This window comes from Chiloscyllium punctatum, chromosome 44, assembly GCF_047496795.1.
Source record: "Chiloscyllium punctatum isolate Juve2018m chromosome 44, sChiPun1.3, whole genome shotgun sequence".
Classification (NCBI taxonomy): domain Eukaryota; kingdom Metazoa; phylum Chordata; class Chondrichthyes; order Orectolobiformes; family Hemiscylliidae; genus Chiloscyllium; species Chiloscyllium punctatum.
This window is the reverse complement of record NC_092782.1, coordinates 16,442,416-16,457,966: the sequence shown is the minus strand read 5'-3', so window position 1 is coordinate 16,457,966 and position 15,551 is coordinate 16,442,416. Positions and strand designations below refer to the sequence as shown.

General features: G+C 43.0%; 1 protein-coding gene across 3 annotated transcripts in view; it reads left to right on the top strand.

Annotated features, from left to right (window-relative positions):
- The window catches only part of eea1 (early endosome antigen 1), a 96,823-nt gene extending 81,602 nt beyond the window's left edge, over positions 1 to 15,221 (top strand). For all 3 annotated transcript variants that reach the window (XM_072562344.1, XM_072562343.1, XM_072562345.1), the window contains 5 exons: positions 2,354 to 2,539; positions 4,324 to 4,562; positions 7,323 to 7,443; positions 10,417 to 10,515; positions 13,394 to 15,221. In XM_072562344.1, the coding sequence (XP_072418445.1) occupies positions 2,354 to 2,539; positions 4,324 to 4,562; positions 7,323 to 7,443; positions 10,417 to 10,515; positions 13,394 to 13,516 (768 nt within the window). In that variant the 3' untranslated portion in view covers positions 13,517 to 15,221. The remainder of the gene's footprint in view (positions 1 to 2,353; positions 2,540 to 4,323; positions 4,563 to 7,322; positions 7,444 to 10,416; positions 10,516 to 13,393) is intronic.
- The last annotated feature ends 330 nt before the right edge of the window (positions 15,222 to 15,551 follow it).

Here is a 15,551-nt window from a genome sequence, read left to right as displayed (position 1 = left end):
ATGGATGTCGGTTTGCTCACTGAGCTGGAAGATTCATTTCCAGACGTTTCGTCACCATACTAGGTAACATTGTCAGTGGATCCCATCTACCACCTCCTGAGAAAAAGAACAAGAAATGACAGCACCACAGGAAATGACATCACCAACCCAAAGAAACCCAAACATATAAATCGAAAGCAGATTTATCATCAGTGCTTCGCCTGGAAGCCTACTGCAGATGTTACCTAGTATGGTGATGAAACATCTGGAAATGAACCTTCCAGCTCAGTGAGCAAACCTACATCCAGAACCTCAACCTGAGCTACAAATCTTCTCAAAACCCACTTCATGGATTCTGGCATGTTAGGACAGAGCCTAGACATTTGGGACATTTGGCAGTCATTTAATCGTATGTTTGGTTTCAACTTCCTAAAATTCACAAATACTATTTGCAAATCTCTATTACTCAATTATTTTACTGCATAATCAGGTATAGTGTGTCCAGTGGCAAACTGCAACTTTAAATGTTCACTAGGCCCCCCCACAATTGTCAAATCATCTTTCCTAATTGGACAACCATTTATATCTCTATCTTCAGTCTAACAATATTAAATAGGAATTTGCTTCTCGTATCTGGTCTCAGATTCACCTTCAAAGTGATAGAAATGAATATTCATTTAAAAACAATTCTGCAGAGATCATGGACTTCTGAAACCCATAGGTTGCTCAAGTGTCTTGGAACTTGATTACAAGACAGAACATCGATAGTACGGGCACTTTATTCTGTTAATGCTTCCTGTGTTCATTCTGAATCTGTGTTAAAATCAATCTTCAGCCTGACAGTTATGTGATGTAGATTCAATATGGTAGGATCATATTTTACAGCAAGTGATATGAATTGTAACCCTCTATTTTCTGCTCCAGGAGAAGTTGAAACACTTTCTCAATCCTATCTCTTTAATGCTTTCGGTATCTTCGACAGATCACCCTCTTGCTTCTGTACTTGCATGAATACATGCCAGTTGCAACTGGTCCTCCATGTTCTACCAACCCTAATGAACCTGCAGTGTGTCACTTCCCTGACCAAGTTATGATTTGGAGATGCAGGTGTTGTACACCCCTGTCCAGAGTTATTAATCGCACAACACCAGGTTATAGGCCAACAAGTTTATTTGGAAGTACTAGCTTTCGGAGTGCTGCACCTTCATCAGGTGGTTATGGAGTATAAGATTGTAAGAAACAGAATTTATAGCTGTTGTACTATAACCTAGTGTTGTGATTTTTAACTTCTCAGACCAACACACTATTCCTGTGGTTCTCTGCCCTTGTCGGAACGCAGATGGAATCTGGCTACCTTAGCATAACATCTGTTTGCATTTATTTCTAATTCCTGTTTCTAATCCAGATTGTTGTAAATGAAGGTCAGTTTTGATTTACAAATGTGGTATGTTTGTGTCAATTTTTGTCAGTTGGTTTTCAATGATTTTGTATTTGGTCTCCTGCATTTTTGCTTTTCTACAGTTCCTAGTTTCCCAACGTTTAGAAATTTAGACTTATCCTTTCTGCAGCGAAGGCAAACACCGTCACATTTGCACTCGTTGAACTCCATTTACTGCAATTTTGCCAAAATAATCCATTAGTATCTCCATGTAACTGCTTAATGTACTGTGCTCAGCAATGAAAAATGCAAAGATGTTCCATCCTCCTTTTCTCTTTCACACTGTTTCATACTCCGCCCACTGCCACCACCGTTTGTATCTCACACACCCTTTTACGCATTTGAATCCTCCTCTTTCCCTGCCCCCCCGCCACACACACACACACACACACACACACACACACACACACACACACACACACACACACACACACACACACAATTTCAAACCTGAGTTCAAAGGCAGCTTTCAATGTTAGACACGTAGGAATTGTTCTTTCAAGTGGCTAACTGAGCTAACCATCTTTCCGTAAAAGTGGATGACTGAGTCTCCATGCTGAAATATCCCGAACCCCCACCACCACCACCTTTGGAGATCACTGTACTACATCGACTAGACCTTGGAGCATTTATCTCTCTATTGAGTGCAAAGAGTTAAATGAAACAAATGGAGACTGCTGGAGATCCTCAGCAGATCTGGAAACAGCTGTGGCTTATGAAATACAGTCACCATTTCCAGTCTGATATGACTCTTAGGAAGTCAACCTGGACTCAGTATTAACTCTGTTTCCTCTCCATAGATACTGACAGACCTGCTGGAGTTCTGTCCAGCATTCTCTGTGTTTGGGTTCAGATTTCTAGCACCTTTTTTAGTTATTGAATGAGACTGAAGGGTTTAACCCTTGGGAAAACTGATGATTTTCCTTTGGCCGGCAGGAGTTGACGGGGCTGAAAGAGGCCAAGCAGTTGCTGATCCAGCAGAAACTGGAGCTTCAGGCTAACGTGGACAGCATTAAATCAAAGGTGGAGCAGGAGAAGAGTGAGCACCAGCTTACCAAGACCAAACTCAGTGAGGCACAGGCAGAGATGAAGAAAACCTGCTCCGAGTTGGAGGCCCAACTGGTTTGTAGCTGAATAACACCCTGAAGTGTTGGCACTTTAATGTTATTGAATGATTCTCTGATGTACTGATGCAAGATTTGCCTTTTTTTTTCCAATTGCAAGTGTTCACACTAGTTTAGATTGGGAGGGTCATTAGAGAAGCAGTGCAAGGTACACAGAAGACTGGGAAAGACAAACCATATGAGAGGTTGGAATTATTCCGGTATGAGCAGGATCTGTCAATAAATCAACAGTCTCAGATTTAGAGAATGTCTGCAACAACATGGTAAGTATGGTTGGTGAACTGCAGACATAGGGTTATAGGATATGTTGGCAGTGAGACACACCCTGGGTCCAATAAAATATCATTTGGGAACTTAAAAATTTTGAAGCCAGAAATGTTGGGAATGATGATGCTAAGAAGGAAGGAGAGGAGGAGGGTGACAGGAATTGATCACTATTCAAATACAGCAATTAAACAGAGGATCTGTATCCATTGCTGTATGTCCGTATACAGTTCACTTCATTCATTCATGTTCTCCCCAAAGGCGGGTTCTTGGCTCTCAGTCGGCTGCTGCTTCACTCTAATTCAAAACCCAGACCATTTTTTGTCAGTGGTATTTTGCCACTCCCTTCCACGCTCAGGGAGGCAGCTCAGCCAGAACAGGATTTGAACCTGTGCTGTTTGCATCATTCTGAGTCCCGCACTTGCTGCCTAGTCAACTGAGCTAATGGACCCCACATGTACAATGGAAAGGTCTGTAGTGGACAGATGCAGAAGCAATAGAGCACTGACCATGAGGACCTTTGGTATATACTAGAATAGCAACAGTATTATGTGCAAAGAACAGGAGGAATCCTTGAAGTGAGATCCTGGAAACTTACTTTCCCTGTTAGACTGGAAATACCATGATCAGGAAATGGTGCTGCCTGTAACTCTGGAGAATGAGAGCCAGTACAGTGTGTCATTGGGCGAGCATTCAGAAACTGATTAATCGTAGAGAGTTAAAGACAGGGCACAATCAAAGGTTAAGGTGCTAAATTGGCAGAAGACCAATTTCGGTTAAGGGGGACGTCTGTCCCAGGTAAATTGGAGTGAAAGATTAGCAGGTAAAGCAGCAAATTAATAATGGGAGGCTATTGTAGAAGGGTTAGTCTATGTCTAGACTGTATACGTTCCCATGGGGTAAAAGGCCACAAAATGAGAGCTCCAAGGCTAACTAAAAATATACGGAGGCTTCTTGATAATAAATACAGGAAATGTTGAAAATATTCAGGCTGCTTCTGTGGAAACATGATTTGGAGGTGCCGGTGTTGGACTGGAGTGTACAAAGTTAAAAATCACACAACACCAGGTTATAGTCCAACAGGTTTAATTGGAAGCACACTAGCTTTCGGAGCGACTCTCCTTCATCAGATGATTCAATCAATCAGGATTGATTCAACCACCTGATGAAGGAGCGACGCTCCAAAAGCTAGTGTGCTTCCAATTAAACCTGTTGGACTATAACCTGGTGTTGTGTGATTTTTAACTCTGTGGAAACAGTTAACATTTCAGGTCGGCGACCTTTCGACAGAAAGGACTGAGGTTGTGAAAGGCATGCATAAATACAACGTATTTCTTTCTCTGTGTTGGGATTAGCCTGTTTACATTGGAATGGAAAGTTAATTTTATGATCGACTGAACTTGGACTTAGGGACAAGGACGACATCAGTGGCATGTACTGACGACATAGAGGAAGGGGGTTGAATGTGGCAGCGTTTTGTATCTTGTATGTGGTGAGGTTTCTGTTTTTTCCATGCAGCAGGGTGAGCTGAAGGATAAGGAAGGGCAAAGTAAGCAGCACGAAGAGGCCGTGATCAAGCTCAACATGCAGATTACCGCATTGAATGAAAACATGGCCACGCTGAAGAAAGAGTGGCAAGGCAGTCAGCGACGGGTGAGTGAGCTGGAGAAGCAGACCGATGACCTCCGTGGAGAGATTGCAGTGTTGGAAGCCACTGTGCAGCATAACCAGGAGGAGAGGCGGGCTCTCTTGGAAAGGTGTGTGTCAGTGCTACCTCTCTTTCATTTGGCTCAAATTTGAGCTGTGGTTTCCCCCAGTGTTACCAGTCTGTGAATGTTGACCTGGTCCACTCAGGAATTTACAGGAGAATCCTCCTGTCAGTTTAGTGTCAGTCTCCTGAAATAAGACCCTACTGTTCTGAGCACAAAGAACACTGCTCCTGATTGTGATGTACTATCAGTTGTGTCTCACTGGGACAGAGTGTTATGGTTTTATGATCCATTGCTTAGATGTGATCATGTAATTCAGGCTGACACTCCAGCAGAGCTCCAAGTGAGGCCTGCACTGTTAAAGGGACCGTCTTTTATCTGAGATGTTAAATTGCAGCAGAACTGGAGATGGTCTTCGATCTACGACCTGACTGGAGTACTTTACAAGGTTGTTGTGGTTCTGTTCGCCGAGCTGGGCGTTTGTGTTGCAGACGTTTCGTCTCCTGTCTAGGTGACATCCTCAGTGCTTGGGGGGGCCTCCTGTGAAGCGCTTCTGTTTCCTCCGGCATTTATAGTGGTTTGTCTCTGCCGCTTCCGGTTGTCAGTTCCGGTTTGTCCGTTGCAGCGGTCGGTATATTGGGTCCAGATCGATGTGTTTATTGATTGAATCTGTGGATAAGTGCCATGCCTCTAGGAATTCCTTGGCTGTTCTCTGTTTGGCTTGTCCTATAATAGTAGTGTTGTCCCAGTCAAACTCATGTCGCTTGTCATCACCGTGTGTGGCTACTAAGGATAGCAGGTTGTGTCGTTTCGTGGCTAGTTGGTGTTCATGGATGCGGATCGTTATTGTCTTCCTGTTTGTCCTGTGTAGTGTTTTGTGCAGTCCTTGCATGGGATTTTGTACACTACATTGGTTTTGCTCATGCTAGGTATCGGGTCCTTTGTTCTGGTGAGTTGTTGTCGGAGAGTGGCTGTTGAGCCAAACAGAGAACAGCCAGGGAATTCCTAGAGGCATGGCACTCATCCACAGATTCAATCAATAAGCACATCGACCTGGACCCAATATACTGACCACTACAGCGGACAGCTGGAACTGACAACCGGAAGCGGCAGAGACAGGCCACTATAAATGCCGGAGGAAACATCACAGAAGCGCTTCACAGGAGGCTCCCAAGCACTGAGGATGTCACCTAGACAGGGGACGAAACGTCTGCAACACAAATTCCCAGCTCGGCGAACAGAACCACAACAACGAGCACCCGAACTACAAATCTTCTCCCAAACTTTGAACTTCACAAGGTGCCATCTCATTCCTCAGATTTGTGATGGCTCACTGATTGATTACTATCAATAACTGCCGTGCTCTGGTTAGAATTCTGATCTTGAGTGTCTCCATAACCTTTCAACGCCAGCAAGTTCAGGGGCTACACATGGACCCCTCTCCCCATATGGTACAGGGCATTAACGTGCTGCCAGTGTTGATCCCACCAGAACATTGCTTTGTAATTTTTGGGGTGCCGAATAATTCCACCGGCTGCCTTCTCGAGAGGCTTTGCCAGCAGTTTTAATCGATTTGCTTGTATTTTCTAAGTCAAAGCAATTGATGGGAACTGGAGAGCTGCCAACTTTGAACCCTTGGCTCTCAGGTTCTTTTTCTTTCTGATGGAGTTCCTCAAACCAATTCCTTTGTTTTCTACTCCAACCAACATTCCCATCTTTTGACCTGGAATTCTGACTTAGTAACCACTAGTGTGGACTTTCAAGTACACATCACAACTGACTGTGTTCTCTTTGAGAAAATAAGGCCTGGTCAGATTGGACTACCTCCCTCCTTTGAAAGCTGTACTGCCCTCAAAGTTGCTGTATAAAAGTTCTTGCCCCAAACAGTCAGTTCCTATTATTTTAGGAAGATGGCACCACCCTTCCATTTTGCAGAGTTGTCTTTCCCCTAACAATTTGCTTGAACTGCATGTGGAGATTAAAAGCTAAACTAATTAACCCAGTTGTGGGCAAGTGAGAGTCTGGGCTTTTTGAGATTTTCATGGTGGCTTTGTATGTGTCTCCCTCTGCCAGGCATCACCCTGTCTCATGCACTCTCTCTATCTCTCTTTCTTCAATCTGTTTCACGCTCGCTGTCAATCTTCCATTCTTGTGCTCGCTGTCTTTCAGTCTGTCTCTGTTTCACATGCTGCCTTTCGCTCAATCAGCCCTTCTCTCTCCCATTCTCTCCCTTTTTCTCTCGGTCTTCGTTACTTTCTCTCGGTCTTGGTCATTCGCTGTTCTGTCACTCTGTGCCACACTCCCCTCGCTGTCCCTCCCTCCAGGCTGAGTCTAATTGATTAACACACAGCCTGGACTGAAGCTTGAACAGACCTTGTTGAAATCTAACCCACAGCCTCAGACCATCTATCACAGGAGCACTGGCATGTGACATGAAATGGTTCTTCACACACAAATAATTTTTAATATCTGATCTGTTACTGAGGCAGAAACAGTGTAGTTCCCCACAGGATGATGGAGGAATCTTTACACCTGAATGAGCTAAGCTGTAAAGACAGAGATTTCTTCCTCCGCAAATACCAATATGTAGGTGGGAACATTGCTCCTTGCAGAGACAGCAGAGAAACTGAAACTCCGTATTTAGCAGCACACCGTCTTCACTTGTGATTAAAATATGTCCTTTTATTTGAGCGTGTTTCTTGTGTCGGATTATCTGTGTTTGTCAAGCTCCTCTTTGTTGGAGCCAGTTAACCCATTGTGTTCCTGAGCCTAGCGTGCTTATATAAAACTCTTGTTCTTGTCTGTTAGATGTCTCAAGAGTGAAAGCGAAACAGAAAAGCTGCAGGGGAAGGTGGTAGACCTGAGACGGAGGCTGGATGATACAATGGCTGCCATGCAGGAGTTAGGACGAGAGAACCAAGCTCTGCAGGTAAGCAGATACGTGGTCAGCATAAGGGCTATATTGAGTGACATGTGTCTATTGGAGCTAATTCTCCCTTACCAGTGACATTGGCCTTGCACAATGTAGTCTCGTTACCCAGTGTGGCCGCTCATGAAATTCAGCTTTATCTTGGACCCAGAATTAAAATTGAGGCGAGTGCTGTAGCTGATCCTGGAGTCACTGACGTCAGTAAGAGTCTCCCTGGTGGGCAAAGTCACTCTCCACTCTTGATCAGAATTCTGATTGTGATGTCAATATCCAATCTACACAATATGTGCTAACCCAAAGTTCTGAAGTCCTCACTGAACAGCATTAAATTGAAGTTTTAAAAGTAAGTGGCAAAGGTTATTGGTAAACCATAGGATTTCCAAGGGTTTAAAGGCCAACAAAAGGTGTCCAAAATGTAATAGAGAGCAGGTACACTGAGGGCAAATGAGCAAGTAATATAAAAATGGACAGTGAGTTTTTTAAAATATAAAAAGCGAGAGAGAGACTGAAGTGAGCATAATCCCCTCGGAGAACGAGACTGGGGAAGTAATAATAGAAACTGGGAAGTAGCAGAGGAATTATAGAGGACCATTCCAAACGTATTAAATAACAAGGTGCTAAAGGGATGGGACACAGTAAAACTAACGATCATGAAAAGAGAAGGACTAAGAAAACGAATGGGGCTAAAGCTTGCTAAATCCTGATGGATTACAGCCTCGGATTTTGAAGGAAATAGCTACATATGTTGGGGATGGATTGGTCCTGAGTTTTCAAGGCAAGTTCCAGAGGATTGGGAAACTGCCAATATAACGCCCTTTTTCAAAAAGAGTGGGAGACCCCATTTCGTATTTTTTTTCCGATCAGCCAGTTAGCTTGACAGCTACCTTAGGGAAAATGGTAGCTTCTCCTGCAAAGGATCTAATAGCAAAGCATTTCGAAGGGGTAAGTATGTCTGATGAATTATTACAGTTCTTCGGTTGTGGGGTGTAACAGGCAGGATAGACAAAGGAGAACAAGTAAGTGTAGCATATATGGATTTCCAAAAAAAAAATTCAATAATGTACCAAGCTTAAGGCTCCTTAATTAGACAAGAGCCCATGGTGTTGGAGATCCATCAGCATGGATAGAGAATTGGCTAACTGAGAATTAAATAAAGGAGGCATTTTCAGAATGACAACCTGTAACTCGTAGGTTGCCATAGGGATCAGTGCCGGGGCCACAGTTATTTACAATGTATATTAATAACTTGGATGAGGGAAATAAATCTACTGTAGCCACGTTATAGGCTATAAAAGTAGGTGGGCAGAAACTTGGCAGATGGAGTATAATGTTGGATAATGTGAGCAAAGTACTTTAGTAAGAAGAATAGAGGAGCTGAATGTTATTTCAATGTTACTGCCTCCATAATTAGCTAACATTTTGATTGAACCTTTGAACCTGAGTTCTGTGACTCTATTCCAATCAGCTGGAATCGAATATGTCAATAAATCTCCAGAAGAAAGCAATCATTTCCCCAGTCTAATGTGTTAGACTAGTGCATTTAAAGCTTAGAAACGTAGGAGCTGGAGGAGCTTTGGCCTGTCAAGCCTGCTCTGCCATTCGTCATGACTATGATTGATCACCCAACTCTATAGTCTCATCCTGCTTTCTCCCTATAATCTTTGATCCCATTCACCCCAAGTGCTATATCTAGCCACTTCTTGAATACATTCATTGTTTTGGCATTAACCACTTCCAGTGGTGATGAATTCAAAGGCTGACCACTCTTTGAGTGAAGAAATGTCTCCTCATCTCTGTCCTTAATAGTCTACCACCGACTGTGACCCCTGGTTCTAGATGTGACCACTATCAAGAATATCCTCCCCTGTATCTACCCTGTCTAGTCCTGTTAGAATTTTTAAAGTCTGAGATTCCCTCCCCAATTTGTCTGAACTCCAAAAACAATCCTCGCCAATCTCTCCTCATCCGTCGTTCCTGCCATCCCCAGAGTCAGCCTGGTTAACCTTTTACTGCACTACCTCGACAGCAAGAGCACCCTTCCTCAGAAAAGGAGACCAAAACTGCACGCTAAAAAAGCTAGTCACTAATGTGGGAAATACAGCTGTGTACTGACCCATAATAACTTCACACAGCATAGAAAATTACTGTTGTTTGTGTGATTTTGGTTGAGCGATTAGCATTGACCAAGTCTGTAGGAAATTAAATACTTCAAATAATGGCATGAATCTTTTACTTCCCATTGACTGGGGAAATGAAGCCTCTGTGTTTACTGTGTCCAGCAAAAGGAGTGTAGTACCGAGAACGTGCAACTCTATTGGACTGTCAGCCTAGATTTCCCGGAATGGGGCGAGAAATTGCAACCTTTTGACATTCATAGGGATAGAGCACTGTTAACCTTTCTATCAGCCACTTCAATCAAAACTCCTGGCTATCAATTCAGTCAAACACCAGTAAGATTTGTACGGTAGGAATCAGCTGGGGTGATGTTGGGTGAGGGAGAAGAGGGAGTTTGCTTGCAGGTGCCATCTGCAGACTGTGGCACAGTGCCTGGCCTAACTAGTTGTTGGCCAGCCAGTTGACAGCAGCATCACCGACCAGTGACCATTCCCAATTGTTTAAGGTCGGGGCCTGAACTAATGTAAACAATTAGATTGCTGTGGGAAATATTAACTGAGAGGTGATTGCTTTGCTGTCTGGTGGAATATACAGTCAGTGCGGTGGTTCTGTTCTCGTGCGACCCTGTGTCTTAAGAAAATTGCATAATAGCAGCACCTTTGAAACTAATGAGGCTGGAACCACTTTATAACTAGCGCACACTTTAGAAACAGTGTTACCAATTCGTCAATCATGTTGAAGCGAATTTGCATTAATGAAATGTGTATTATAGCAGAACTATTTGTACAAAACTTTATGCTGTATCAGTCTTTCCAATTCAGAAAGTGAAGGTGATGGGTTTTGTTTTTGCTTTGCCAGATTAAACACACCCAAGCGTTAAACAGGAAGTGGACTGAAGATACTGACGTGATGAATTGTATGGCCTGTGGAAAGGGATTCTCAGTCACTGTACGGAGGGTAGGTACCCACTGGTTCACACCCTGAAATCCTTTGAGCTACAAGCCCTTTGGGCTCTGGGAAATGGGACTTCACACAAAGAAAGCACATTGTTCCCAATGTTTTTTGCTTTCATAAAATAAATTCAATTTTTTTTTTTGATGGTGAAAATCTGCAATTAAGAAAACAAATGCCGGAAAGTCCCAGCAAGTCTGGCCATGTATTTGATCAGAATTGGAACAGATTGTTGTTGACCTGTTTCCCTCGAGTCTCCCCAAGTGATAAAATTAATATTTTACAACATTATGGTAGAAGGCTGAAGTCTGGAGGTATGTAGCTATTCATCAGAATCTCCATTTGTGAGGCATTGTGAAGCATTCCATTTGAGAAATTATGTTGTAATGTCTTTGCTTCAAATGTGCATTAATACTGAAGGACCAAAGAGACAGATTAATACACTATTGCAATCACATTGAACCCTGTTCAGAGACTGGGATGCAGAATGGCTACAGTTCCTGTTGCTGCTTCAGTAGCAACGCTGACAAGGTGCAGATTAGAATTCTCCCGTTAAGTTAAAAGGTGTGTGTAAGATAATTCCTCCCTCAGTGTAACAATTCTTTTCATAACATTGAGACTTCAGCCCCCTCCCTTATAATGGCACATTCCAAAATGCAAATGGAAGGATGCTGAGAAGCATTGTGTCTATGAAGAGCAAGGGGACTATGGGGTCTTGCCTTGGTCAGGCTTTGTGGTGAAGGTTACATAACCTCAAAGTCATCCACTAATCCCATCAGCTGATCGTTTTCTCTTCACTGTTTTATCACCATGATCAATGGACTCATATTTAATTGCCCGTGAGCCCTCCGTGGGTAGCACCGTTGCCTTGGAGACGCAAGATTCTGCTTTGGGGCTTTAGCATGATGGTCCAGTGGAGTATGGAGGGAGTGTGCACTATCGGGGCTCTCCTGTTTGAGAAGATGTTAAATTGAGGCCTCAGCCTGTTTTGGGTCAATGTGAAATACCCACCATTAACATGATCTGGAGTCATTCAGTCATAGAGATGTACAGCATGAAAACATGTCCAACTCTTCCATGCCAAACAGATATCCTAAATTAATCTAATCCCATTTGCTAGCATTTGGCCCAAATTCCTCTGAACATTTTGTATTTGTTTACCCATCTGAATGCCTTTTTAAATGGTGTAGTTGTATCAGCCTCCACACTTACTGTAGCAGCTCATTCCATACACTCACCACCCTCTGCGTGAAAAAGTTGCCCCTTAAATCCCTTTTCAATCCTCCCCCTCCCCCCACCTTAAACCTATGCCCCCTCTAGTTTTAGATTCTCCTACCCCAGGGAAAACACCTTGACTATTCACCATATCCATGCCCCCTCATGATTTTATAAACTTCTATAAGATCACCCCTCAGTCTCCAACACTCTCTACGGAAAATAGCCCCAGCTACTCAGTCTCTTCCTAAAGCTGAAACTCTCTATCCTTGGCAACATCCTTGTAAATCTTTGCTGAACCCAGAACCTTCACCCAAACAGGCTGAGGCCTCAATTTAACACTACCTCAGACAAATGAGACCTCCAGTAGTGCAGCACTCCCTCTGTACTCCACTGGACCATCATGCTGAAACCCTAAAGTGGAATCTTTCATCTCCAAGGCAACGGTGCTACCCATGAGGGGTCATAGGCAGTCAAATATGAGTCAATTAATCATGGTGATAAAACAGTGAAGAGAAGTTTCACAACATCCTTCCTATAGCAGGGAGACTAGAATTGAACGCAGTATTCCAAAGGTGGCCTTTTAGTGAGGAGTAGGGATTTTCTGTTTGTGTCCCTCCATCATCTCACCAGCAACTTATCAGCTCACTCTCATGTTCCTGTTTGTGGGAACCTGTTCTGCCACATGTCTGATATTACAACAGTGGCTGCACTGAAAGAAAAATGCCCCTGTGGCTGAGAAACCCGTTACGATGTCCGGTGATCGTAAAAAGTGGTATAGTAAAGGCTTACCTTTTTATTTATCTTCCATAATGATTTTGCTGAAATGTAAGCACATTGTCTGTGGGCCGCAAACTCAGGCAAACCTCTGTATTATCTGCAAATTTATAGATCTTTCCCTGAAGTCCTACAACCAGATTATTAATAAAACCTGCAAAGAGCAATAGTCCTAGCGCCACTAGTTTCTACCTCGATCTTACTTGACAGATCTCTGTCCAGATTTATAACTTACCCCTAATATCAAAGATCTCTTCCCCTTCTAAACCTCTGAGACTTGAATACTAAACATGTAATTGTCATTTACTCAGCAAGTTTTGAGAAGATTTGTAGCTCAGCTTGAGGTCCTGGATGTAGGTTTGCTCACTGAGCTGCAAGGTTCATTTCCAGACATTTCATCACCCTACTAGGTAATATCTGTTTGAGAGGTGTCTCTATCAGTTAATAATCCTGCCTAGTTTTACCCAGAATTCAGTGGGTATTCCACCCTTTCCGCCAAATCCAACTCTCTTATCGTTCACTGGACTGAAGAGACTATCAGACTTTAACCGTAACGTGTTGGGAGTCTTCATCCCTTGAGTTAGATCTGAGATGGGGAGCCTGGCAATGTCTTAAGTGATTACTTGCTAACATCTTCAGTGGGCCTCAGTTCACTGTTCGTGATTCCTGCTTTCTATTTATATATTTGGGTTTCTTTGGGTTGGTGATGTCATTTCCTGTTCCTTTTCTCAGGGGGTGATAGATGGGGTCTAACTCGACGTGTTTGTTGATAAGAGTTCCAGTTGGAATGCCATGCTTCTAGGAAATCTCCTGCGTGTCTCTGTTTGACTTGTCCTACGATGGATGTGTTATTTACTCCCAAGTTAACGTTCCAATTGTTGTCCTTTTGCAGCATCACTGTAGAAACTGTGGAAACATCTTCTGTGCCGACTGTTCTGCAAGGAATGCCTTAACCCCATCCTCAAAGAAGCCTGTCCGAGTCTGTGACACATGTTTCGAAGAATTACAGGGATGAGTTGCCCCAGCACTTTGCCTGGGGCTGGAAAAGTCTCACTATTCCTCTTGTATTCATGCACTCACTTCGTATTTTCTAAGACTGTGTATTGAAAGTGTAATAACTGCTGACCACTGTAATTAGTTGCTGTCAGTGAGAGTCTATTGGTGTGTGTTCTGCAGCTCATTCCCAACTTTCGCAACTGCCAGCACTCCCTAATTCAGCCCCAGACTAGAGAAAGGCAAGTTTCTGCAATTGATGGGTTTGGGTAACAGCTGTTTGAGAGGAGTCTCTGTCATTTAATGATCCTGCCTAGTTTTACCCAGAATTCAGTGGATATTCCATCCTTTCTGCCAAATCCAACTCTTATTGTTCACTGGACTGAAGAGACTATCAGACTTTAACTGTAACGTGTTGGGAGTCTTCATCCCTTGAGTTAGATCTGAGATACAACCATCTCTCACTGAGCTGGGGATCTTGGCAATGTCTTAAGTGAAACATCAAATTCCTTTGAAAACTGAGCATCCTGAGAAACCTCCAACTTCACTTCCCAGAAGGAGTGAGACTTTGTGATAATCTCCAGCCAGCCCCATCTCCATCTCTCATTACATTTAAGCTGGTTGCTTGCTTTCTTGAAAGTGTTGATGTCAGTTGTTAATATTCCTCCTCTTTTCATCATCTGCTTTCTCCCTCTCTTATCCTGTCAATAGTTTGGTAATGTTGGTGATTGGAGTGAAGGCTGGATCTGTACTGCATGTACTGAACTAATCCCTGGAAACTATCCTGAGTGACTGCCGCTGTCTTTTACACCTCAGCCTTGTAATAACCAACTGGCAGGAGCTCCCCTTGGATATCTCCCCGTTCCCCATCTCTGCTTCCTCCAGACCTGTCCTGTTTTATCCAAGTCTCTGCACTTCACTGTGTTAGTGACAGTTGGAATCCAGTATAATGTTTTCTGTGGTGTGCCCATCAGCCTCTTGCTTTACAGTCCAAAACCCAGCAAGGAATTGAGAGCCTGTTACTTTCCCTGAGCTTGTCTCTTCTCCTTACTGTCACTTTACTGAGAGCTGAGTGAGAGGGAATGAGACATGGTGCAACTCAGGCCAAATGCTGCCTGCTTTGTTTTCCTGTACAGATTAATTGGTCTGCATTCACTAATCAATCCAATTGTTTCTTTTATTAACTTGCTTAACTGGTCCCCAGGTGGGGGCTGTTTCCCTTGGACCTGATCCATGTACGTGGCCAAATTTAAACCCCCATATTGAATTCACAGGACCCTTTCACAGAGAGAGTACAGGTGACAGTGTCATGTGTGAGTTAGTTGTCCATGGTCTCTGTGCCACACACAGCTTCACTTTGCTGCTTCCTTCCTTATGAAACACTTCTGCTAGCAGTCAGCTTGAGCTTGAAAGGTTTTTTTTTTGTCAGCCCCGTAATGAAAAGCTATGAACTGACATTCTCTGTTCTGATAATGCCTGCATCTACACAAAACATCAGTGACAGAAACTAGCTGCTTTCATGCTTTTTGTTGAAATAAAATGGTGTGTATAATAGAGAATTGTGTACAAAAATGGTATTAACTTCCATATTATCATGTGAACCTATGTATAAATATTAAGCAGTTTAATTCTGGCTATTGAATGAAGATTGTAACCTGTTTATAGCAAAAAAAAAGTTAATTTGAATGATGCAACCTCCACAATTAAATTTGTTTAGTAAAACAGAATTCCTAGTCATGTCTTTTTTGAAAAGTTGTAAAATTCTGTCTGGAAGATGTTTTTATCAACACATTTCACTGTGTTTATAGTTGTGGTCTAGGGGTGTGTTCTAGACAGTAATTACAACTCAGCAGAAATGTCCCTTCATATACAGCTGAACTACACGCTGTGATCGCAGGGTTGTATATTCGTCTCGAGAGCAAACGTCTGTTCGGAGAGTGGAAGAGAAGGAAGGATGGTATAGTCAGTTCATTGGGCATATCAGCTGTCTCTAGTATTATTGTAGTCAAACTGTGATCATACCAATAAGAGAAAGCACAGTGTCAATACCGGGTTGG